Source organism: Pantherophis guttatus, chromosome 1 (genome assembly GCF_059756535.1).
Source record: "Pantherophis guttatus breed Tessera chromosome 1, ASM5975653v1, whole genome shotgun sequence".
In the NCBI taxonomy this organism is placed as follows: domain Eukaryota; kingdom Metazoa; phylum Chordata; class Lepidosauria; order Squamata; family Colubridae; genus Pantherophis; species Pantherophis guttatus.
In genome coordinates, this window is record NC_142063.1 from 85568944 (window position 1) to 85595353 (window position 26410).

The following is a 26410-nucleotide window of genomic DNA, read 5'->3' on the forward strand; positions in this document are numbered from 1 at the left end:
TAATATCTTGATCAGAACCATTCTATTATATCACCATCAATTTAATTTCCAAATACACATTTAATTCATTGTTATACTCATTTGTAAGTTCAATTATTTCTGATTCTTTTCCAAGCTCTCTTCATTACACCTTTTAACATCAATATTAAAACATTAAAAAAAAGAAAAATATTCTAATCTCTTAATCTAATTATTTACCTTATAATTTCTCACCACACATCTTAATTTCAATTTAACTACAGCTCTATTTTTTATTTCAATTTTTAAATCAAAATTCAATCCATATTTCTTAATCTCTTGACCCCTTCATCAGGTCTTTAAACTGTAAATCCTTATCAATTTGCCTTTAATTTTACATATTTCATATTACTCAAATTTATCTCAAAATCCATATCCTCCTCCATATCTCCTCCTATTGTGGCTGATTTCCAGCATATTATTGTTTGGCTGATTAACAGCATATTCTCCTCCATACCTCCAGTTTTTGTTTGGCTGATTTCCAGCATGCTTTATTTTGGCTGATTTCCAGCATAGTCACCTCCATACCTCCACCTGTTATTCGCTGATTTCCAGCATATTATGTTTTGGCTGATTTCCAGCATAATCTCCTCCAAACCTCCCACTATTATTTGGCTGATTTCCAGCATGTTTTATTTTGGCTGATTTCCAGCATATTCTCCTCCGAGTCTCCTTCTCTTATTTGGCTGGCAAATTATTATTATTATTATTATTATTATTATTATTATTATTATTATTATTATTATTATTATTATTATTATTATTTATTCAATTTATATACCGCCCTTCTCCTAGTGGACTCAGGGCGGTGCACAGCCAAAACTAAAATACATAACAATACAAAATTTAAAATTAATTAAAAGAATTATATACTTTGGCCCGAATTAAAACAATGCGAATTAAAACCCATTAACAGATTAAAACTAAACAATTAATAACCATTAAAAACTAAAAAAGGGGGCGCGGGTCACGCCAGCCCTGCTTGCTGCAAAAGAAGAGTTTTCAGGGCATGGCGAAAGACCCGGAGATCCGATATCCTTCTTATCTCTGGGGGCAAATCGTTCCAGAGGGCGGGAGCTGCCACAGAGAAGGCCCTCCCCCTGGGGGTCGCCAGCCAACATTGCCTGGCCGATGGCACCCTGAGGAGTCCCTCTCCGTGGGAGCGTACTGGTCGGTGGGAGGCTATCGGCGGCAGAAGGCAGTCCCGCAAATACCCAGGTCCTATGCCATGGAGCGCTTTAAAGGTGGTAACCAACACCTTGAAGCGCACCCGGAAGACCACTGGAAGCCAATGCATCTCATGCAGGAGAGGTGTCACATGGGAGCGACCCCTCACTCCCATAATCCCCCGCACGGCCGCATTCTGCACCAGTTGGAGCCTCCGGGTACTCCTCAAGGGGAGCCCCATTGCAGTAGTCCAGGCGGGAAGTGACGAGTGCCTGAGTGACTGTGCGTAAGGAATCCCGATCCAGAAAGGGATGCAACTGGCGAATCAGGCGGACCTGATAAAAAGCCCCCCTGGCCACGGCCGTCATATGCTCTTCTAAAGACAGCCGTGCATCCAGGAGGACGCCCAAGTTGCGAGCCCTATCCGTGGAGGCCAATAACTCATCCCCAATAGCCAGCAATGGCACCAGCTGGCTATATCGGGACGCCGGAAGTCACAGCCACTCGGTCTTGGAAGGGTTGAGTCAGAGCCTGTTTCTCCCCATCCAGGTCCGCACGGCCTCCAGGCACTGGGACATCACTTCAAGGGCATCGTTGGGATGGCCTGGGATGGAGATGTACATATTTATTATGCTTATTTACCAGCATATTATCCTCCACACCTAAATCTGTTATTTTAGCTATTTTATTTTAACTAATTCATATCATATTGCATAGATTGCTTTTTCAACACAATCCCTCAGTTTTGACTCAGCATAAATTTTAACACATATCTTGTCACATATTTTCTCCTGGGTTATAAATTCCCTTTAAAATCATCTCTCTTAATATTTATTTTAAAACTCAAAGATTCATTTAAGCATTTAGAACATTTTTTTTAAAAAAACATATTCCCTTCAATCATTGGTAGTCTTATTTCATGATCAAATATATATATTTATATAGTCCAATTTAGAATGAATAGAAATAAAGAGTAAAAAAGAAAAAAAAACAAAAGCAGAAAGGGAAGAAAGAGGGAACATAGAAATAGAGGAAAAAAGAAAGTAACAAAAGAAAGAAAAAGATCCGAAAAATAGCAAAGGGAAGAGAAAAAAAGAGGTATAATACCTCATATCAATATTCAAACTTCAAATATGCATTAGGAGTTACATTTCCATTTTAATCAAACTATGTTACTTTTCTTATCTTGCAACCTACTATATTTCATTTAATCTTTGTCCAATCTGTCCAAAATTGTTCCTTTTCAATTTCAATATTATCAAAGTTAAAAGTTCTATCAAGTTTAGTTCTTTTGTATCATTCCATATATAATATCATCATCTTGTCTTTTGGTGCCACGCCTTCTTTTTCTTTTCTTGCTGCGCCTGTTAATTCAATTATAGTTATTCCATTTTATTTCATCTTTCTTTCCATCAATAATGCTTCCAATAGACAGATTGAGTGTCTCCAGAGTCAAAGCTCCTTATTTGTTGCCACAGTAATCCAGTTAAAATAACAAGACACATAGTTTCTCTTCCAAACTACTAGCAATCCACAATTACACTTTCACTTCGTCACAGTCTCCATTTTGTGTATTGCAAAACTATCTGCTTGTCTTTTCCCTTTGTTTTAGAAAAGTCCTATTTATCGCCTCTTCCCTCTTTCTCTCTTCCAAGAGAAATCCATTCCCGTTTTTAAAAAAACAATTTTCAAAGTTTTATAACTTTCCAGAAAGGCAGTCATTCCAAGTCAGACAATAAAATCCATAATTCTTTAGTGGGTCTTTCCCTTTTAAAAAGTATTTTGCAGATCTTCTTGTCCCAATACACTGTAGCCGCTAATTAAAGCTGGGACACACTTGTAAATATCCACAGTTTAAGCACTGTTCCCGCCTGGGTTTGATCTCGCTTACCCGGCATCTGAACACCTCGCTCTCTCTCTTCCTTCTTCCTCCAGCACAGTGCTTTCTCTGGTTGGTCTGGGCTTCGAGACAGCCACTATGGCTGCCGCTCCCCCGCCGCTGGCTCAGAGGGCTTCCTCCGGCTCCGAGGAACTTGCCCGTTCCTCTCGGCCATCCAAGGGGTCCCTCTCTCTTCTCCTGTCCCTTCAGGACAGGGTAGGTCCGCAGACCTGTCGGCAGTGGCTCGACAGTTGGGGGTTTTGCAGGGCTCGTAAGAGCCCCACCATTTCCCCAACTGAATCACCACGGCGCCCCCACACCTATAATTCTATGTGCCCCGCCCCTGCACATGTGTGTGTGACCCCCCCGTGCTTCCCCCGTTTTTGGCACATGATGGCACGGTGGGCTCGATAGGCCCATTTTTTGCCCTCCCCAGGCTCCAGAGCCTTTCTTAGAGCCTGGGGAGGGTGAAAATGGCCTTTCCCATCCCCCGGAGGCCCTCCAGAGGCTGGAAATGGCCTGTTTTCCGACTTCCAGTGGGCCCAGAAGACCCGAAAATCAGCTGGCCGGCACGTGCATGTGCACCGGAGCTGAGCTTACGTGTCCACCGATATGGCTCTGTGTGCTATAGTTTCACCATCACGGGACTAGAAGACTTCCAAGGTCCCTCCCAACTTTGTTACTCTGTTAATACGATGTACAATACAATGTATGACTACAATAAATTTCTGGTAAGGTTATTGAGATACATTGTGTATTAACACTTATAATGAACAATGTAGAGTTTGAAAAAGAGAACAAGAACTATTTGTACTCTTTGTGGGATAAATATGTAGTTATCATGGGGTAATTAGCCCATAGCCCAAAGGTTCTGCTTCTTAAATTCTTGTATATACATGTTGTAAATAAGAAATTATGTCCTAAATTAGTATCAGTAAATGTTGAAACTAAGTCCTGATTATTTATAGTAATTATTGACCCATTTCAGGTTAATTTAAAAGAGAATTATCTTTCTGGACATAGAATATGTTTAATAAGAATACTCTATCTTCATTTTGAACAGAAACTCGAGCAGATAGAACAAAGAAATTGTTTAGACATTATACTGTTGGATCATATGACAGCTTTGATGCTTCAAGGTAAGATGCTTTTATTTTATTTCATAATGTAAATTGTATATTTTTTCAATACTTAAAAAGTAAACTTTTCATATGTAGACTTTATCTTCAAAACTCTTAAAGCAGTATGTGTTTTTCACTCCCCATTTATAAACCCATTTATTGGTTAAATGGCATCTTTTGCTAGGATAGAGAAGCACCAAATGTCTTCCCAGAATGAACAAAGGATGATGCCATCACAGCCTGTGTTTCAATACATTTTAATAGTGCATAGTTTCTCTTACTTCAGCAGGCCAGTTAATTTATCCACAGATGCAATGTTCCTGGAATTCTCTTATGAATGAAAAATTAATAATTGCCTATAGATAGTCCTTATGATTGTTGAAGTGTAGAACCTACAACATTATTTATCTAATCAAAGAACACCTTCAAAAATTATCCCCTTTTTTATTCTTCCCATCAATTCTGGAGTTAAATTCTAATGCCGTATAACATGTCATCTTTTTAATGTAGTTTTGGAAAACTTGTTTTGGGGGCATTCTGTTAATTTTTGTTTAAAATGGTGGCTTGCTATTTCTTAAACTTCTATACTTATCTTTGAGTTGGGTTTTGTGGAAGACAATTTCTCCACAGACCGGGAGTGTGGAGGTGGTTTCATGTGCAACCTATATCCTGTACATGCGCAGATGAGCTTTGCTTGCTCGCCTGCTATTTGTGTAGCCCGGTTCAAGTGGTGGGATTCAGCCAGTTCGCACCACTTTGGGAGAACTGGTTATTAACTTGCTCAGCAGTTTGGCAAATTGGTTGTTGGAAGAAACCATTAGAGCAGAGAACTGGTTGTTAAATTACTTGAATCCCACCACTGCCTGGTTCCTAATAGGCCACGGAATGGTACCGGTTCATGTCCTGAAGGTTGGATCCCCGTTGTATGTATGTATGTATGTATGTATGTATGTATGTATGTATGTATGTATATATGTATTAGAATTTGTCAAACAAAAATGAGAACGAGAATAAAAATAAAAATACGATGACAGGGACGATAGGCACGTTAGTGTACTTATGCACGCCCACTCTACTGACCACTTAAGTATGATGTAAGGTCTATGGAAGTCAATTTGTGACTGAAACTGTGAAAATTTGTAGCTGAAACAACTGAATCAGGTAGAGCATTCCAGACTTTGACAACTCTATTACAGAAATCATATGACATATTCAAGAATAGAATTTGAACTGGTTTTGAAGAGATAGTATGAAGACAGAGGTATACAATTTTAGGGTGCTTGTGGATTTGCAATTGGTTGCAGCCTGAAATACTTCTACCCATTTTCTAGCTTAAGTATTTATAGATAGATTTCAGTGAATTGCATACATTAATGGAGGTGTTTTAATAACCTGCCATTAGTCTAAAGTTATAATTGCATGTGCAGTTCAGTTTCAATGTGCAACTTCCATGGCATAATTTGTTCGAAGCGGGTGGTTTGTATCTATAGTCTTATTCTCTTTCTTCAGTAATATTAGCATGTAAATGCCATATGTACACTTGGAAAAGAGAATACATTTTGCATATTTTATATAAATATAAAAAAAACTTAACAAACTGTTTACTCTGAACCTATTTTAGAGCAGTTTGAAACTAGAATGGTGTATAATAAAATGGCAGGGTATTTCTTTGCTAAGTACAGCATGATATGCACAGGAGAAAATAATAGCGAGTATAGATAATATGTCGGCAGCATTTTAATTAGGATAAGGTCAATAGTTGCTGTTATGCTACAGCTGCCAATTTCTGTTCAATCATGCTGTCTCGGCTGCTGAGATGTATGGTTCAGCTACATCTTGAAAGCTAAAGTTTCTCTGCCTCTATAGAAGGTTGGACTGAGTTCCTTGCTTTTCCATCCCTTTCCCAAAGTATCCCCAAAGGAGGAAACCTTTGGGGTGGTTTATGCACCCCTGGTTTTAGGGGTGCATAAGATGGACAATGATGGAGCAGATTAGTCTGCTTGCTGACATTAGATGTTGCTATGTACTATGTTTCCCTGTGTTATATATTTTTTGCCACCAAAAAAGGCACCAGGTCTTATTTTCAGGGGGGGATGTTGCTCACTGATTTCACCTCACTTGCACGTGTTGCCCCCAGCCTCCTTTTCATTGTCAAAGGCCTTCAGTGATTTCTTCTGCAGCCAGCAAGGCCGGCAAGGCTTTCCTGAAGGCCTCTGCCACCAGTAACAGAGCTCCAGATCGATTTGAAGCTCTGTTATTGGCTGCAGAGGCCTTCAGGAAAGCATTGCCAGCCTTGCCGGCTGCAGAAGAAATGGCCCAGCAAGGCAGGTGTCAGGGTGTGCGAGGCCTGGCTGCAACTGTCCGAAGGTAAGTAATAGGGTAGCACCACCCTCCCACATCCCCACCCTAGCTTAATTTTTACCTGTGTATCCTGGAGTGGGCGGGGTCTTAATTAGGGGGGGTAGGGCTTATATTGGGTGCATGTCGGGGAAACATGGTATTTGTCTATATGCATAGATAGATTTGGATATATCTTATCCTTAAAGGAACAGATTAGAAATGGCAAAAAATACTCAGTAGAGAATGGAAGAAATTGACCAGTATAGATAATGGTGAGTTGGATGGTCTAGTAGTTAATTCTCACTTACTAACTATTTCATTTACTAACAGTTCAAAATTATGGCAGTGTAAAAAAATGTTTTACAACCAATACATGCATTTATAACCATGGCAGCATGTAACACTAATGTAATCTATCGAGGGCCTACCTTTATGACGGGTTTTGGAACCCCGAGAGGTGGCATGTCACAAAAAGGGGATTGAGGGGGTTTTTGGGGAAATTTTTAGATAGACTTTTAAGGGGTTCTGGGGGGGGAGGGTTGTGTGGGTTTGGGGGATAACCCACGGGGGGAGGGGGCTGGTCCGGCTGCCAGTTGTGCCATGGGGGGTGCGGATTCCTGGGGTAAGGGGGGCATTAGAGTTCACTCTGCTGAGGGCTTTTCTATCAATACGCTGAGTGGGAAGGGCAGATATGGTGGGAACAGGGGGCCATATCATGTGGTGGGGGTGCGCACTCGCTATTTTCGAGTGGTGGCATGCCCGGTCCCCAAAGCTCTTCTCGTTCCCCAGGTTGCACAGACTCTCAGGGCCCAAGCCTTCGGCTGTTGTTGTGCAATGCCAGTCCATGGTAAATAAAGCCTCCCTCATTTGCGATCTTATTCAGGAGAGGGGAGTGGACCTGGCAGGTATTACGGAGACCTGGTTGGGCTAGGAGGGAGGGGTTCCCCTCGTGGATATGTGCCCACCAGGCTTCCATGCATTCCATCAGCTGAGAGCACAGGGTAGGGTGGGGGGGGTGGCGGTTATTATAAAGGAAGGTCATGATCCGAGGGAGACCACTGTACAGCAGATAGTCGGATGTGAGTCCCTTTTTGTGAAGTGGGGTCGTGGGGTGCAGATGGGCCTGTTGATCACGTACCTGGCTCCCTGCCACGTGGCAATGGCCCTGCCCGAGCTGCTCAACATCATAGCCGGGGTGGCGGTCGATACGCCCAGGCTTTTGGCATGAGGGATTTTAACCTGTCATCCATTGGTGAAACGTCTGAGGTGGCTCGGAGTTCATGACTTCCATGACGGCCATGGACCTGACTCAGTTAATTCATGACCCTACTCACATGGGGGGGCACACTCTGGACTTAGTTTTTGTCTCTGGTCAGTGGTCGAGTGGCCTTGATACAGGGGATATAGTCATTGAACCCTTGTCATGGTCGTATCACTTGCTCCTTCGACTTGACTTTCTAACCGCTACACCCCGCCGCAGGGAGGTGGGACCGATTAGGTGGTTCCGCCCCAGGCGCCTGATGGATCCTGATAGGTTCCAGATGGAGCTTGGGCCATTTCCTGAGACTCTGGCTCATGACTTGGCTGAAGACTTGGTGGCTGCCTGGGATAGTGCGGCCGCTGGGGCTTTGGACCGCGTCGTGCCTTTGCGGTCTCTGACCCGGCAGTGAACTCACCTAGCTCCTTGGTTCTCTGAAGAGCTGAGGGAAAAGACACCTGGAGAGTGGTTGGAGGACCAGCCATTCTGAATCTGCCTGAACACTGGTGAGGTCTCATATTAAGACTTACCTAGTGGCGATAAAAGTGGCAAAATCTAGCTATTTTTCCGCTCTTATCGCATCAGCAGATAACCACCCAGCCATCCTGTTTAGGGTGACCCGCTCCCTCCTCCATCTGGGAGCGCGGGATGATCCCTTGCAGGATCGAGCTGAGGATTTTTTTGCAGTATCTGAATGATAAAATCGCTCAGATTCGGGAAGGCTTGGCCTCTGACTGGGTAAGTTCAGAGGGGATGATTGAGGCAGATCCTGAGAGTGTTATCTGGGAGGAGTTTGATCCTGTGGCTCCCAAGGACATGGACAGGATTCTGGGACAGCTGAACGTGACCACATGTTTATTGGACCCGTGTCCCTCCTGGTTGGTGCTGGCTTCCCAGGAGGTTACACAAGGCTGGCTCCAGAGGATTATTAACGCTTCTTTGAGTGAGGGTGTCTTGCCGGCCGCCTTGAAAGAAGCGGTGGTGAGGCCCCTCCTCAAGAAGCCCTCTCTGGATCCGGCTGTTTTGGCTAACTATCGTCCAGTCTCCAACCTTCGTTTTATCGCAAAGGTTGTTGAGGGTGTGGTGGCGCAGCAGCTTCTGCAGTATCTAGATGAAGCTGTCTATTTAGATCCTCTCCAGTCCGGCTTCAGGCCTGGGCACAGCACGGAAACGGCATTGGTCGTGTTGGTGGATGATCTCTGGAGGGCTCGGGGTAGGGCTCGGGGTAGGGGTTGCTCCTCTATCTTGGTCCTCAGATAGAGGATAGATCTCTCAGTGGCTTTTGATACCATCGACCATGGTATCATGTTGCGCTGGTTGGAGGAGTTGGGGGTGGGGGGCACCGTTTTGTGGTGGTTCTCCTCCTATCTCTCTGACCAGTTGCAATCTGTGTTGGCAGGGGGGCAGCGGTCAAACCCGAGGTGCCTTGTTTGTGGCGTGCCGCAGGGATCAGTCCTCTCGCCCCTCCTGTTCAACATTTATGTGAAGCCGCTGGGTGAGATCATCCGTGGCTTTGGGGTGGAGTTCCATCAGTACGCTGATGACACTCAGCTGTACATCTCCACCCCAGGCCACCCCAATGATGCCCTTGAAGTGATGTCCCAGTGCCTGGAGGCCGTGCGGGCCTAGATGGGGAGAAACAGGCTCTGACTCAACCCCTCCAAGACCGAGTGGCTGTGGCTTCCGGCGTCCCGATATAGCCAGCTGGTGCCATCGCTGGTTATTGGGGGTGAGTCATTGGCCCCCACGGAAAGGGTTCGCAGCCATGTGTCTTCTAAAGACACATGGCTGTCTTTAGAAGAGCATATGACGGCCGTGGCCAGGGGGGCTTTTTATCAGGTTCGCCTGATACGCCAGTTGCGCCCCTTTCTGGATCGGGACTCCTTATGCACGGTCACTCAAGCACTCGTCACTTCCCGCCTGGACTACTGCAATGCTCTCTACATGGGGCTCCCCTTGGGGTGCACCTGGAGGCTCCAACTGGTCCAGAATGCGGCCGCGTGGGGGATTATGGGAGCGACGGTGTGCTCCCATGTGACACCCCTCCTGCGCGAGCTGCACTGGTTTCCGGTGGTCTTCTGGATGCGCTTCAAGGTGTTGGTGACTACCTTTAAAGCGCTCCATGGCTTAGGGCCTGAGTATCTACGAGACCACCTTCTGCCGCCAATAGCCTCCCACCGGCCAGTACGCTTACACAGAGAGGGCCTCCTCAGGGTGCCGTCGGCCAGATAATGTCGGCTGGCGACCAGCACCCACCCTTTGGAACGACCTACCCCCAGAGATACATATGATCCTGGATCTCCAGACTTTTCGTCAGGCCCTTAAAACTCACTTATTTCATCTAGCCGGGCTGGCTTGATCCCATCTTTCGGTTTTAATTCGTAATTGATTTTATTGGGGTGTTTTTAAATTGTAGGCCGAAACTATTTAATATCTTTTTAAATTGTTTTAAATCTTGTATGCTATGTTTTTACCTTGGCTGTTCACTGGCCTGAGTCCTGCTGGAGAAGGGCGGTATAAAAATAAAATAAAATAAATAAATAAATAATCACTATTTGGGCAGTTCATATCTGACAGGCAATTTTGATGAGTTGACACATCCCACAGTCATTAACTTCAAGCTTCCCAACTGGCTTGTGACAAGCAGAGTTAATGGAGAATGAACAAATCATGGTTCATATGATGCCTCACTTAATGACCATGATGATTTGCTTAAAACTGAATGAGAAGTGACAGCATAAGTCTGTCATGGTCACTTGATTTTTCACTTAATGACCATGATGCTTAGTGATGAAGTTACTGGTCCCAAATATGGTTGCTGAGCAAGGAATACTTAAAACAGTCAGGGATATCAGAAGTCAAGAAAAAACTAAAAGGAGAGAAAAAATAGAAAACATAACATCTGTAAAGGTTAAAAATGAGAGCCAATTGGATAGAAACTGGGAGACTGTGAGTTCTAGTCCTGCTTTGGGCATAATGCCATCTGGGTGACCTTGGGTCAGTCATTCTTGAACTTAGGAAGCAGGCAATGGCAAACCAGTTGTGAAAAATCTTGCCAGGAAAACTGCAACGACTTGTCCAGGCAGTCTCTGAGAATCAGACACAATTAAATCGAAGAAAAAGAACAAGAACTTAAAATGTGTCCACATTAAAAACTTCGTTTAAAAACTAAAGGGAACATATTAAACAAAGGAAGAGAAAACAGCTATGTTTTTTTAAATAAATGATAAATTTAAAAAAATAAATAAAATGCAATGTTGTTATTGAGCTGATGATATATATAAAAAGTGCACTCAAAGATGCTTACATCTCTTGATTCTGTTTCTGTTTTAATTATCTCTGGAGTATTTAAATAATAATAGTTCATAATTCATTTTGTATAATTTCATAGAATGAGCAAAATATGATTGAGTACAGTTCCTTGGGCACCAACAATTATATAAAACAGAACACAAAATGAAGATACACTTAACACATGCCAAACTGATACTCACTTGGCTTCGTGCTACACACAATAGAGTTTAAAACTATTAAGAAATATTGAAGTAATATATAAAGGGGAAGAAAAGAAGGGTCAAAATAAAATTCTACCGCACAGTAAAGGTTCAATTTTTATAAAACAATTCAAAAACTAGGATAATTTGCAGTATATTTACTGATTCTAGATATCCCATCCTTTCACAAGGAATTGAGAGAAAAAGGGGAAGACAAATATTGGTATATACTAATCGGTGGGTTGCCCCCGGTTCAGACCGGTTTGCAAGAACCGGTAGTAAAATCAGCGGGAGGCTCCGACCACTGACCCGGATGTCATCAAAGTTGATCTGTGCATGCGCAGAAGCTTCTGCGCATGCACAAAAGAGCATGCAGGTGCAATGCGGACCAGTAGTAAAGGTAAGTAGAACCCACCCCTGATACCAGTAGTGGTATTGGTATATAAAGACCACATTGTATGATCAGCCAAATGACATTCTAGTCCAGCATTTATTCTTACATTTTCTATCGAAATCTGTATGGGAAACCCACAAATAGAAAAAGAAAATGAGTCTGATACTCTGTGATTGACTGTGATACCGTGATATTCCTTTTCCTTCCCATTCATGTCATTTTCAGTGCTAAAATATTACATACCTACCTACTTACCTACCTACCTACATACATACATTATATATATATATATATATATATATATATAGGAATATGTGTACTCTGTTTAAAGTTATCTAAACAATTACTACTATTTCTGGCTACAAATTCCATAATTTAAAGTATGTAGCTTATAGCAAGGACATCATCACTGACATGGGACTTATCTGTAAGGTGTTAGCATTAGCTTCCAATTTGTTGACTTTGTAGTGTGTGAACCATCCCATGATCGCCATCTGTGTGATCTTAAGCTATCAGATTTTCTGAAAACTGAAAGGTATTATTTAGATAATCATTTTGTTAAAACTCCCCAATGCATTGCCTCTACTTTTTTTAATAGTGGTAGTTGAACAAAAATAATAAAATGAATGGAGAAAACTTTTGCATTATATAAAAAGCTAGATTATCGGTTTTATCACTTTCAAATAATTCCTAGCAGCCAAGTCTGATTTGCCATTGCCTGAAACTATTAACTGTGTTTAAGGTGAAGCTGAACCTACAATTCTCCTTCAGTTTTGTAATCCTCACTAAATTGTCACATTCATTCTTTCCAGGTGTCTAAACTGCACTATAAAGGTTTTGTAATAATAGAAACATCATACCGAGCAAATGAATAGAATCTGGATTTCACATGGTTGTTCATACGGTAATCACCACACCTGTGGCAGTTATTAGAACAGATGTATTCGTTACAATCCATGGGATTAAATATGAAGCAAAATGACCCTCCTTTTCCCCGTTGGGAGCTCCCTGAATACATTTGGTTAGCTATTGGGTCACATAGATTGGTGTGCTAAATTATCACTGGTCTCTACTAGCAAGGATTTTTTTCAAAGTTTTATATATGAAATATATTTTATTTTGGGATAATTTTTAAGAACAGAAATGAAATGTTATGTGGGGGTCCCAAATCAAATACACGCTTAAAATTAATACATATCAAGGTATACAATTATTTAACTTAATTTGCTTTATTAGCAGAGCATGGGAGAAGGAAGCAAGTAATAGCAAAATATTACAGGTATTCCTCACTTATAGATTGCATTCAAAGTTACAAAGGTGCACGCTTGCCACAGGTGGCACATGGAGCCATATCTGCAGGCACGTGACCCATTGCCCTAGCTCAGCTCCAGCGTGCATGCATGCTCTGGCCAGCTGATTTTCGGCTGGCCCTGCCCACGCTGCCCCTCCCCTCCCAGGAGTCTCCACGCAGCCTGTTTTGGATGCCAGGTAAGTACAGGACTCAAGCGGAGGCTCTGGGAGGGCATTTTTGGCCTCCGGATGGCATCTGGGGAGTGTGGTGGAGGCTGTTTCCGCCCTCCCCAGTCTCCAGGAAAGCTTTTGGAACCTGGGGAGGGCGAAAAACAGGCCTACCGGGCCCACCAGAAGTTGGCCTCCTGTGGCCTCTCGGGGGGTGGGGGAAGCCGTTTTCACCCTCCCCAGCCTCCAGGAAAGCTTCTGGAACCTGGGGAGGGTGAAAAACAGGCCTGGGCCCACCGGAAATCGGGAAATGGGCCATTTCCAGCCCCTGGAGGGGTGAGGGAGGCCATTTTTGCCTCCGGAGGCTTCAGGTAGGCCTGCTAGGCCCAAAACGGGGCATGGGGGGATTGTGCGCACATGTGTGGGGAGCATGGAGGGGTCGCATGCTCGGGGTGCAGGGGGGGCATTGAATTATGGGTGTGGGCACATGCACGCACAACACCCCCCCACGCTCCCCCCCACTTTTGGCACGCAATGGCAAAAAGGTTAGCCATCACTGTCCTAGAATATCCAAGAATACAAAATCCCCAAATAGTGAGTTTTTCAGTAACATTGCATTATTTAATGTTTTCCCTTCCGTTTTATCATTTATTATTACAAATGCTACTTTTATAAGAAGTACCGTAAGCAAGTAATTGAAATAAAATGGAACGCCTGAAGGAACTAAATCCAACCCTGAAAATCATATTTGAAGTCTAATGTTTCTCATTTTGAATTCTATACTTCTATGTTGTTGAATACAACATTTGCCACCTTTGATGAAATTTGCCACCTTTTAAATCCTTGAGTGGACTGACACAAGCTCCACATGAAATAAAGTTTGATTATTGCAGATACCTATTATTTAGGTGCAGTTGTTTATAAGAAAGCAGTGAACATGTCAAATATGAAAGTTTGGACATCTTTTCAGTCAGAACTTTGCTATAGTTCTATTGGCAGAAATAACAGCCCCATGGATTTCCAGCTAAGAGTAGCCTGTTTAAGACTTCCAAGTTTTGCTTTTAGATTTTTGCCCCCTGCAGTTTACTCTTCTGGCTTAGAAATATGACTAAATCTTCTTTCATACATAATATGTTGGAAGTCTTTACACAGATCTTTCATAATATTCGAATATAGGAACTTTGAGAACTATTTAAAACTTTTGTCTTTCAAACCTGCTTCATCGTTGATTTGGAAGTATGCTTCAGATTGTTGTTTTGCTGAATGATCCAACGTTTCATTTTCAATTTCTAGGGACGTTAGCTTCTTAGATATGTTGATATTTAATTGAATCCCTTCTGTCTTCCATCTGCACAGCATTTCCTATGCCTCTTGCCATTATATAATCCTAAAGTATATTGGAGCCACCCTGAATGGCCATGTTATCATTGTGGAACCAACAAGGTCACCTGTAGGCAGAAGCTGAGTAGATACTTGCCCAGGGCACCAAATATTACAAGGCATCAGTGTTGTTTCCCCTTCTACATCATTCTAAAAATGCAACTCTTCACATTGGCAGGAGGTAGCACCATCAATCAGGGTAGCCTAGGGGTGCCATATGCCCTTGAGCTGGCATTGCAACTTAAGATAGCAATAGCAATAGCACCTAGACTTATATACCGCTTCATAGTAAGTGACTGCTTTAATGTTACAGTAAGCAAACTGGTTTTCTGAAAACTGAATGTGATGGTGAAAAGTCACTTTAGTTAAAATTCTCAGTGGTTTTCTGTTGTTTGTTTATTTGTCTGTTTTTTAGAATAGTGGAAGTTAAAACGATGACAAAGGGAATAGCCTCAGGTTTTACAAAATGCATTTTCAGCAGCCCATATGGTTATAAAGTAACACAAGTTCATACATTATTTTTTTACTTTCAAATAATAAATCCCTAGGAATTAAATCTAATTGCCTAGTAAATGTTTCAAACCTTTTTTTCCCTCAAAATATATCTTGTATGGCTGTGGCCATTGATTTCGGATTTATCAAGGTTTCTTTTGCCTAATTTAAACACTGATATTTTGTCTGTCTTTCTGTCTACCCTTCTGACAATCGCATGATAAGGATAGATAAGCAAGTCCAAGTCATTTAAAGATCATTATATAAGGAGCACTGTACTATGGACAGTTAAACTAGCATTAACTAAACCGTTTAGCAAGATCTTTGCAATTATCTATGGGATCTATTTGAAAGATCTGACAATTTTAGGAACTATTTTACCAAATATTTTTCTTGGTTTTCTTCCTCTTCTCCTGATTTTGAGAATTCTGTATAACTTTTGTTATCCTTTAGAATAAGTCTTAGAATCAAAAACGCAAGGAGGAAATGTTTAAAGATTTCTTAATAGCCTTCTCCTGCTTTAAAAAAGTGAAGTGTCTTAATTTTCAATTGCTCAGACACCTACTTAGAAGAGGCCATAGTTGTTGATAGCATTTGCTTGTTTGTTTGATCTTGGGCACTGTTAACTTACACAACCTATTCCATAAAATAAAGTTAAAAATATACATAAAAATCAAGCAAGTACCAAACAGATCACAATTCTTGATTGCTGGAGACAATAAAACTCAAACAGAACACCAAATTCCAAGAGACAATATCTGTCCCCAAGGCCTATTGGAAGAACCTCTGGGTTTTAATTGCCTTTCCAAAGACTTTTAAATTGGAATCATATAGATCTCAGGAGGGAATGTCATTCTAAGTGGGGAGAGAGGAAGCAGTTGAAAAGGCGTACCTCCAAGGTTCACAAAGGTGACATTTCCTAAGTAAAGAGATTTAAAAGGACTTCTTATTGTATAGGCAGAAAATTTGAAGAAGGACCATATCCTGAGCCATGCAGGACATTAAAGGTGACAGCCAGTAATCTGATCTGCACCCTAGAGGTGCAACTTTAAAAGCATACTTAGTAGAGCATTCTTGCACTTCTTTACATATTAAAATTAAGAAAAACAAGTGAATATGAAGGATGGTACTGGGCAGTAGGAATAAACTTGAGGAACAAGAGGAACTTTTGCAACTAAGGCAATGGTGAGATAAACTAAATCTGAGTTTGGGGCAGATGTGTAATTTAAGAAATCATTTCAAACATGAGCCTCCCTTGTTCTCATTATTGTAATCTTGAAATTGGAATCTGATTTCTATTTAGAAAGAGCCTGTTTAATGTAATGGCTAAGGTATTAGATTAGAAGAAAGCAGGAGACCATGAGTTCTAGTTCTACTGTAGACATGAAGCCATCTGTGTGATCTTGAGTTAATCACTTCTCAGTCCTAGGAAAGAGGCAATGGCTTCTGAAAAACTTTCCCAGGAAAATTGCAGTGACTTGTCCAGGCAGTCACCAGAAATCCAAAACTCTGGAGTTAGAAAAAAAAAACTGCAATTGAAGCCCAATTTGACTTTCTGGTTAAGTTGTTATAGCAATTTCTTTGATTTTCACAAATGTTTCATGAATAACTCCAGCCATTATGACAGCCATTTTTGATGAGGGTTCAGAATATGTCAGACACAAAGCATTTATTTCAATAATTTATATTGAAAGAACTATCAAAAAAGATTCCTTATTCTCATTAAATGGAAAAAGGTGGATGATTAAAGTTTTCGAACATTTATTTGTTGTGAACCAGCAATGTTTAAGTGCTTCTGATATCATTTTACAGCTTTACATAGTCTGGACCATGGACTTGAATGTCCTATAGCGGATACTTTATAAGGGATTATCAAAAATATATTTTGTCTGTTTCTGTTTCTGTTCATGTGTGATTCATGAAATCCCCCCCCCCCCCGAAAAGGATCTTTTGCCCTGTTTTGCCTACTCATTACAGAGGTACAGAAGCACCACTGCTACTGTAGTCTAGTGATTATCTTCTTCTGAATTTAAAATTAAAACCTTTTTTTAATGGCATTAACTACTTAATGATCTGTGGGTGCTGATTTATAATGTTAGCATCTAAATGTTTTTTGTATCTTGATAATGAATTGCAAGCCATTCTGATGGTTATGGTTGGCTGCCTGCGAAGTGGGATGGAAACAGATTTTTTAAAAAATAACCTTATTTGACCCAGTTATTTATATGAACAGGAAGAGTTTATGTGAACCTCAGTCCTTAGGGAAATAATTGTGCCATTTTTCAGTATCTGCTTTTTTTTTTTTTTTTGCTTTTGCTTTAGGCCATTTTCCTCTTGGAACAGGGGTGGACACCTGTATCCATGGGTCACATGTGGATTCCAACCCCCCCCCCACTTTTTTTGTTTCTTTTTTGTAATCGCCAGATTGAAAATAGGCTATTCATTTTCCTGTCATTTTGTGGCTGGGAATGCACAAAAACTGTAGTTTAAGTCTTAAAATAGACTTATCACAGTTAAAAGAGAGAGAGAGACTCCACCCCTAAAAACCTGCCGCCTCCAGAAAAATCTGCCCCTGATCGTTTTGCATAATAGCTATAGTTATTTCAGCCCTCAATTCCCCCTCCCATTTGTTAATATGGTTCTTAGCTAGAGACTTTGTGCATCCCTTTCCTAGAATTTAGCCTGGAAATGGCTGGTATAATTAGAACTCTTTCCAGATTAATATTGCTTGACAATTCCTACATTGCTCACAGTAGTACGTTGCTGTTTGCACATGACTAAGTATGGTGCTTTTTAGCTAGTCAAGTATCTCAGAGATCTTTTAGACTGTTTCATTCCAATGTCATAGATGTGTGCTTGCAAAAATCCCATTCGTTGTGCTTCGTATCCCTTTATTTGTAGAGTAGATATTTCTTTTGTTCTCATATTGTGAGTGTTTTTCATATTGTGGGTGTTTTACTCAGCTTTGCAGCTGAGTAAAAAAAAAAAAAAAATCAGCAGAGAATCCATAACTAGCTTAGCAAAAATGGCAGTCCTCTTACTAGATATGTATATATAATTCATTTTGATTTTGACCATTATTTGTTTGGAGGAGAGAGAGAATAATATTGTCCAAAGAGTATTTTCCAAGCAGGTTATAGCTTTTAAATTTACATCGTATGTCCAATATTTCAATATACTCTTTCTAGAGTACAGAGAAGAGCAACAAAGATGATTAGGGAACTGGAGACTAAAACATATGAAGAACGGCTGCAGGAATTGAGTAGGTCTAGTTTAATGAAAAGAAGGACTAGGGGAGACATGATAGCAGTGTTCCAATATCTCAGGGGCTGCCACAAAGAAGAGGAGTCAAACTATTCTCCAAAGCACCTGAGGGCAGGACAAGAAGCAATGGGTGGAAACTAATCAAGGAGAGAAACAACCTAGAATTAAGGAGAAATTTCCTGAAAGTAAAAACAATCAGTGAAACGATTCGCCTCCAGAAGTTGTGGGTGCTCCAATATTAGAGGTTTTTAAGAAGAAATTGGATAACCATTTGTCTGAAATGGTATAGGGTTTCCAGCCTGAGGAAGAGATTGGGCTAGAAGATCGCCAAGATCCCTTCCAACTCTGTTATTCTGCTTTTTTGTTATTCTGTTATCAGTTGGCTGATCTCTTTGAGCAGCTACTATGATGATGAAATATTTTGCTTGGAATGGTCTGTGCCTAGATTACTTGAAGATGGATAGAGATCACTCAAGCATTTGATAGGAGATGGAGATGGAAGGTGGGGGGGGGGAGGGAAAAGGTGATTGTCAATTTTAAAGAGCTCTAATCAAAATTTACCCTTATTCCTACTATAAAACACTATCCTGTGTGAGAATAAATAGTTTAGCTTTATGAATGTTCAAGACTTGCTTTTATCATATTTTTTCAAAATATGAAGGTAGTTTTTTTGTTGCTGCATTTTGTGTTTAGCCTATCAGGCTTCTGCATTATTATAAAATGATGAGTGAAATACTGAGAGAATACAGAAAGTATTTCATAAAACATACCTAAAATGATATTAGAGAGAATATCAGGTTCTCAGACCATATTCAATTGTCCATGCATTAATTAGGCAGTTTAAGTATCTGAAGACAATTAAGATAAATTAGATAAGATCAGATTTTATGATAAGTCATAAAATAAGTCATATTTTATGATAAGTCATGAGTTCAGGAAGGCTATTGAATAGAATTTCTTACTTTGCTTTGATGTTTTTGAAAGCATTAAAATCACTTCTATTCAACATGTTTTGAATATTAGCAAAGAAAAGAGGAAAGGTCAAATATTTCAGCTGTTCATTTTTGTATAGATCAATCTTACTTTGGTTTCCCTGAAGATGTGGAAAAATAGATAGGATTTGACCGTCTTCACTGTCTACTGTATATGTCATGTTCTTGACCTGGTAAAAGAAAGAGACCCAGAGGCTAAGGACTATTTTATTGTTGTTGATTTCATTTCTGAGCCTGTAGAACAATCATAACACAACTATTACCGATAAGATTAACTGCAGTTTTGCAAACCAATTCCAAACTGATGCTATTGTCATATGACATCCAAAGAATTCTTATTACAAATTCTTATTACATCTCAAGTACGTGACTCTTGGCAGCTAGCAGTTAAAAGCAGAATAAAACCAATTAACCAAACCATAAATGATATAAAAAGCCACACAATGGCACTAACAATCATTCTAGTCAACACAACCATGAAAGAGGCTCACCCACTCCAAGGCTCAATTTCAAAACAAGGTCTTTAGGACCTTGTGAAAAGCCAACAGACTCAGGGCAAAAGTAAGGTGACCAGATTTTAACATTGGTAAAGAGGGACATTGTGGGCGTGGCTTATTTTGTGGGCGTGGCTAGCTGGTCATGTGACTGGGTAGGCGTGGCTAGCTGGTCATGTGACCAGGTGGCCATGGCTATGTGTATAGGGTAAGGTGAACAGATTTTAACATTGGTAAGAAGGACACCATTGTGGGCGTGGCTTGGAGGCCATGTGACTGGGTGGGCATGGCTAGCTGGTCATGTGACCGGGTGGCCATGGCTATGTGTATAGAGACTACTCAGAGGGCTGAAAAGTCATTTCTGACAGGTCCTCACACTTTTGACTGGTCGTCACACTTATGACCATCCTCACATTTATGCCCGTGCAGCATTCTTAACAACCATGTCACTCATTTCACAACTGCTTCTCTTCACCATGGTGACAAGATAGGGCAAAAACGTAAAATGTGAGGACAGTTGTAAGTTCGAGGACTGGTCAAAAGTGCGAGGACCAGTCAAAAATAACTTTTTCAGCCCTCTGAGTAGTCCATATGCACAAAAGGACTAACCAGAGGGCTGAAAAAAGTCATTTCTGACAGGTCCTCGCACTTTTGACTGGTCCTCACACTTAAGACCATCCTCACATTTATGCCCGTGCAGCATTCTTAACAACCATGTCACTCATTTCACAACTGCTTCTCTTCACCATGGTGACAAGATAGGGCAAAAACGTAAAATGTGAGGACAGTCGTAAGTTCGAGGACTGGTCAAAAGTGTGAGGACCAGTCAAAAATAACTTTTTCAGCCCTCTGAGTAGTCCATATGCATAAAAGGATACAGTAACAGAGAGGGATGAAGGAAGGGAAGGGAAATTAGAGTAGGAGTGACGGTAAGAGAGGGGGGAAGAGAGGAGGAGAAGGAGAAAGGAAGAGGAAATAGGGAGGAGAAGAAGAGGGTGGGGGGAAGAGAAAGTAAGAAGGAAAGAAAAGAGAGGTGGTAGGTTTGAGGAGAAAGATTGCTGTACAATAAAAAAGATGAAAGGGAAGAAAGCCAACCCCAAACAAATATGAATAAATAGCAGTAATTAGAAACACACATACAAACATACAATGTATTTTCTTTGAACATAATATTTGGCTGGTTCACAAATTTAAACAGCGTTTAGTCATTTCAATTAAATTTACAATTTCTATATTTCCTTTTTGCCATATTTATTCCTCATCTATTTTTGTAAAAAACCAATATTACCCTCATCCTCATCTCTAATCTTAATCAAATTCAATTTTTCCCTTCTATTCTATATTATACCCCTTTCCATTGTCATCTATTTTTATATCCATCCTCACATTGGTTAATTATGTAATATGAGTTGTTTAATACAAATTCAACATTTTAATATAAATCAATTAGTTATATAACTATCTTTTTTGTATATTAATCAATATGAACATGAATATTCCAATTATTTCCATGCAATCCAATTTCTTACAAATCAATTAATTATATTTACCAATAATAATAAACCAAATAATTTCCCCCATATATTCCTCCAAACCACAACTTAACCATTTCTGCTTTCAACACAGTATACAATTAATAGTATCTCAATTATTACAATTCCCTAGTTAAAAAGAGCTTTTTTTTCTTTTGTGTTTTAAAATCTTGAACTCTCCTCTTTTGCCCTAAATAATTTCCCATTGTTTGCACCTACCTTTTTTGGTGAGGAAAAGGAAAATAAATCTGCTGCCTAATTTTCCAACATTGCAAGCAAACAGCAAAGCCAACAGCCTGTTTTACTTTCAGTTTCGTTTTGAGCTTGGTTTGCACAAAGAGAAAAAAAAACTGCTGAGCAATTTAGCAAGAGCAGAGCCCTGCGCAAATCAGCTGAGAGGGAGAAGCCGAGCTAATCAACGTAGGGCGGTCCTTTGAAGCCCCGCGGCAAGAGTTTAAACAGGTTTTTTTCCCTCTAGCCATCAGTGGGGACTCAGGAGGCAGCCGGGACTCAGGAGGCAGAATGAAAAATTGGGACTTTTTTAAAATGCCGTGGGATGCGGGACAAATTGCTCAAAAGCGGGACTGTCCCACCAAAAGCGGGACATCTGGTCACCTTAGGCAAAAGTGATCTCCAGGGGATGACAGGCAGCATGACAGGATCTCTTTATGGGTCCTGTCAGATGGCATTCAAAGCATGCTTCTCCTGCTGGATCTCACAGAATGGCTAGATACAACCAGGGAGAGATGGTCCTATAAGTAACCTGGCCCAAGCCATAAAAAGCTGTAAAAGTAACCACTAGCAGCCTGATTTTTACCTGGTAGCATACTGGTAGTTAATGCAGGTTACAATAAGGTGTGTCACATATGCTAAATGGCAGACCCATAACTGTTCATGCTACAGCATTTTGCACAGCTGAAGCTTCTTAACACTCTTCAACCCCTATGTAGGATGTGCTGTACTAATTCAAAAGCAATCCTCCTCCCCTCCCCGTCCCCTCCCCCTCCTCCTAGTTTTAACAAAAAAAAAATACTGTATCTATCCCTCAAGGTGTCACCAACTTTGTTTAGTGAAACTCTGCATATTCAATTATTTGATTTGATACTGATTTGCACAGGATTATTATTATTATTATGGGTTCCTCATTAGTATTAGCTGAGTCTTTTTGCTGGTGTTCTTCCATGGCCCTGGGTTTATTTTGTGATTCCCTACTGACCTCTATAGTACTTTCTGAAGATGCTTCATTTACAGTTTCCTTTTCTTTTCTCAATCCCTTTTGCTCCAAAGCTGCCAGTGCATCAGTTACCCCTAGAATAACATTCTAGAATACCCCTAGAATAACACGTTGCCATTTTAAATGAGTGGGGACCTATTCATCATTCATATGCACCGGCATAGCTTAAGTGTTCCCTATGTAGACATGGGCATTAGAATGCAATGGTGGTGAAGCCATTGATTTTAATAGAATGTTTATTTAGGGAGCCAATGTGTCAGTGGCTAGCAGTGGGCTGTAGCAACCTGGAAAAGAGAATTTAGTTTTCTGCCAAAGAAATTTTTAGCAGAGGGACAACCACAAGTGAAATGAGTAGCTCTATAACAGAACAGCCAACAGGAGATCACTCTCCAAAGCAGAGGATTTTTTCCACTAATGGATTTGCATTTTAATACTGTAGTCTGTAAATCTATTTGATTATAGGTATTTCAAGATGAATGTTATGAGAGAAACCATATTGCATAGGAAGTAAGGAAAAGTCATGACCACGGAACTAAGGCTCAGTAGGAGCTGTAATAACACAGGAAATTTCATAGACAAGAACTTGTCTATGTGGTCATCTTAATTGGTTGTATCAGCTAAGAAAGCAAGTTTCAGCAAATGAGAAAAATAATTACCATTATTAACATTGTAAGAAGAGAACCATGGTAATAATTGTTAGTGAAAAGGTCTGGTGGCACTTTTTCAACTACACTTTTTAGTAAAAAGTATAAACTTTTGTGAGCTACAGCTCACTTCATCAGGTGAATTTTCTGGTTAAACTAATGTAGGATTTTATTTTAATTTAAACTCTGCATCATCCCAAGTTAAACCCATAGGGATCTTTTAAATAAGTTTGAGAAGTGGTTGAATCTAAAATGAACTACAGTGTCCTGACTACAGCAACAGTAAGCACTACTGGAAGATCTCTGAAGGTATTTTTAACTAACAAAACCCTTTAGTGGGAATTATCTGGCCATTATAAACTTGTAATCAAACAGATGTACCCAAGAGTCACTTTGGTTATTGAAGTAACAGCTAATCTGTAAATTTAGGAAACGTATTAGCTTGGACTCCGATGTTCATTTTATAACCATTCTAACTGCCATTAGTTTCTGGTGTAATAGTTCAGTCTTCCTCCCTCACAGTATCCATAGTTCTCCCTCTGCAGTGTCATTTCTACTTCATCTTGTAAAATTTGTTTACTTGGTTTTCTCTTAAATGCAGGCTGCTCCTGAAGGTTCTTGCAAAATAATTAAATTGTTCTCAAGCATTACACTCCTTTCCAAGTGCAGGGCACTAACTGGTCTGATGGAGGATGCCATATTTTGTGCAACAAAAGATCTCTAAACTCTTTAGGATTACCCTGAGGGAGAGAATTAGAAGAAACTTCATAGTTGGCTGGTTGGTTGGTTTTTTTTAACTCCACCATGCTGACTATATTGCTTTCTGTACATATGATGTATAGTGGCAGTTTCAACCGCATTACTTTGTCCAGAGTAAAATCAATATCCTCCAAAGTGATTTTTATAATTTTGGGCCTGTACAACCTGGGGATAAAGAAAAATAAAATCCTTTTTATCAGGGATTCAATGAATTAGTCAGAATTATAATTCAGGTTTAGCAGCTTTAAGTCGCTGAGGAACTCTTCAAAAGATTCATACCCTTTTTGAAGTCTTCTGTGAACTTAAATCTCCCCTTTGGTGTTGGCCTGCAATATTTTGTTAGACAGTTCCATTCTTTTTCCTTTCTTGAGTATATTATATGCCATTAAAAACATCAACTGCTGCCTGCCCAGCTACATTGAGACAATTTCTCATTTTTGTTCATCATCTTTTGGTGTACAACTTGTGCCAAGCATATGATCAAAGCTGCTTATACTTGTTTCAGGATTCAACACTATTACCATCTCTTTAGGAACCTTGCATCATCTATTCTGTTTTGGTATTTACTTTGTTTTGGTGTTTTCTTGTTATCCCATCCTTAGTGCTGTGTGAAGTCCTTGAATTGCTAAAAGAGAAGAGTCCTGGACACTTTTACTATTGTTGATTTCAGTCTACACAGGAACCATGTACACATGTCCAGGCAATTTTTTGTATATCTTCTAAAAAAATCTAAAAGTAGTAGTGCTACTTCATTACCTTTGAAAAAGGTGTGATTTCTACACTAACAAGATGATTACATCTCATTCCAATAAATCAGTCTTCTAAAAAAGAGATGTGTTTCCAAGTCAATTTTTTTGATGGACTGCAAAAGTTCTGGAACAGTTTTAGTTCCTCTTAACTGAGACATATTTCCTATATTATTTCTACCTTACTTCAACCAGACTGTGCACTTTTTTCTCCTGATGTACCATCTGAAGAATCTTGCTGACACATTATGTTGTTAGATTTTTTTGATTTTTTTTTTCATTTGAACCATTTTGCCTATGTAAAAATATTAACGATTTTTTTCCTGTTGCTTGAATCAGCATTGGTTGAGATTTTAGTCTGTGTTATCACATGTTTCATGAAGTCTCTGGATGAGTGTATGAATTTGTGACATAAGATATCATTAGTGTGCTAAAGTTATTACCTAGTTGGCCTGCATTTCAGAGGTGATTGATATTCTGATCCTCAGTCTGAAGATGCAAACATAGTAAAGTTGCAATCTCTTGAATTCCTGAACCTCAGGTTTATATTTAATTGAACAAGAAATAAACTATGAATAGGATCTAGATAAATATGCAAAATAATAAATGGGAGACTTTTGTTCTTGCAAATATTATAGATTGAGTTTCCTAAATACAATCTATTGTAGAGAGTAGTATATATTAGTTCACATCATAAATTTTTAAATTTTTAATTTTAAAATTATTTTGCAATAGTGGTGAATATCTGTAGCTTGGGTATAGGATGAGAGTGAAGGTTCGTTCTCCAAGTTTGTAGATTGATTTCTGAATGTTTTGTTACCTGGCTAGGTAACTTTAATTTTAACCAAAATAAGATTAACACATGAAGATCTTTTACCTGTCCTTCACCATGCTGTCTCAGCAAACTGAGCTTCATTAGTAAATGGAATACAGCTGGTTTTATGATCAAGGAATTCTGCAACGTGCATATCCACTTGTAAATACCACCTTCTCATTACTACATGTGTGTTCCATCTGTTTGGGATGCCAATGTATCTACCAAGATTGGAATGAAAAGGAAAACCTGAAAGAAATCCTACAGGTTGTTGATTTCCAGGCACTGCTTAGAACAGTGATTAATTCAAGCACACATGAGACGTAAAAGGGCTGACTAGATATTATCTGAGAAATCAGTGACTGAAATCACCTATAAGGGATGTGTGAGAATTAAACTCTAATCTAATTTTTCCCTCCTTCCCCTGGGTGTAGCTCCTTTTAGAACAAGCAAATTACAGTGAGGATTTGTTACAGAATCTCCAGGGCATTATCTAGTTTGGTATCTGTTGCTTTCAGATGCTATGTGGAAACTTAACTAAGGATTATCATTAGGGGCAAGACATTTTATTCTTAGCAAACTATTGGGTATAAAATAAGAAGCAATTGCTGCCTTGCTATTCAGCACCATTTGTATAGTATGATTGTATAGATATGATAGTAACAGATAGTAAAACCTCCTTTTTGAATATTTTTGGAAACAGTAATAGTCTGGAGGTTGCCTGAAGGTTGAATCATTGCAACTGGACTAATTTTTGTTGTTAGTTTTGTTGTTTGTTAGTCCAGGCAGTGACTCAATGACTCAACCTTCAGACAATTTCAGACAACCTTCAGACACCTCTACTTGGATAATTGAGAATCTTCATTGACAATTTGAAACAGGAATAGGTTAAAGAGCTCTCTTAGTGTTTGTGTCTTATTTAGTACAAAG

General features: G+C 40.0%; 1 protein-coding gene across 4 annotated transcripts in view; it reads left to right on the forward strand.

Annotated features, from left to right (window-relative positions):
• Window positions 1-26410, forward strand: part of SHANK2 (SH3 and multiple ankyrin repeat domains 2) — a 373648-nt gene that overhangs the window by 185114 nt on the left and 162124 nt on the right. For all 4 annotated transcript variants that reach the window (XM_060687619.2, XM_034417321.3, XM_034417322.3 and 1 more), the window contains one exon: window positions 4128-4203. In XM_060687619.2, the coding sequence (XP_060543602.2) occupies window positions 4128-4203 (76 nt within the window). The remainder of the gene's footprint in view (window positions 1-4127; window positions 4204-26410) is intronic.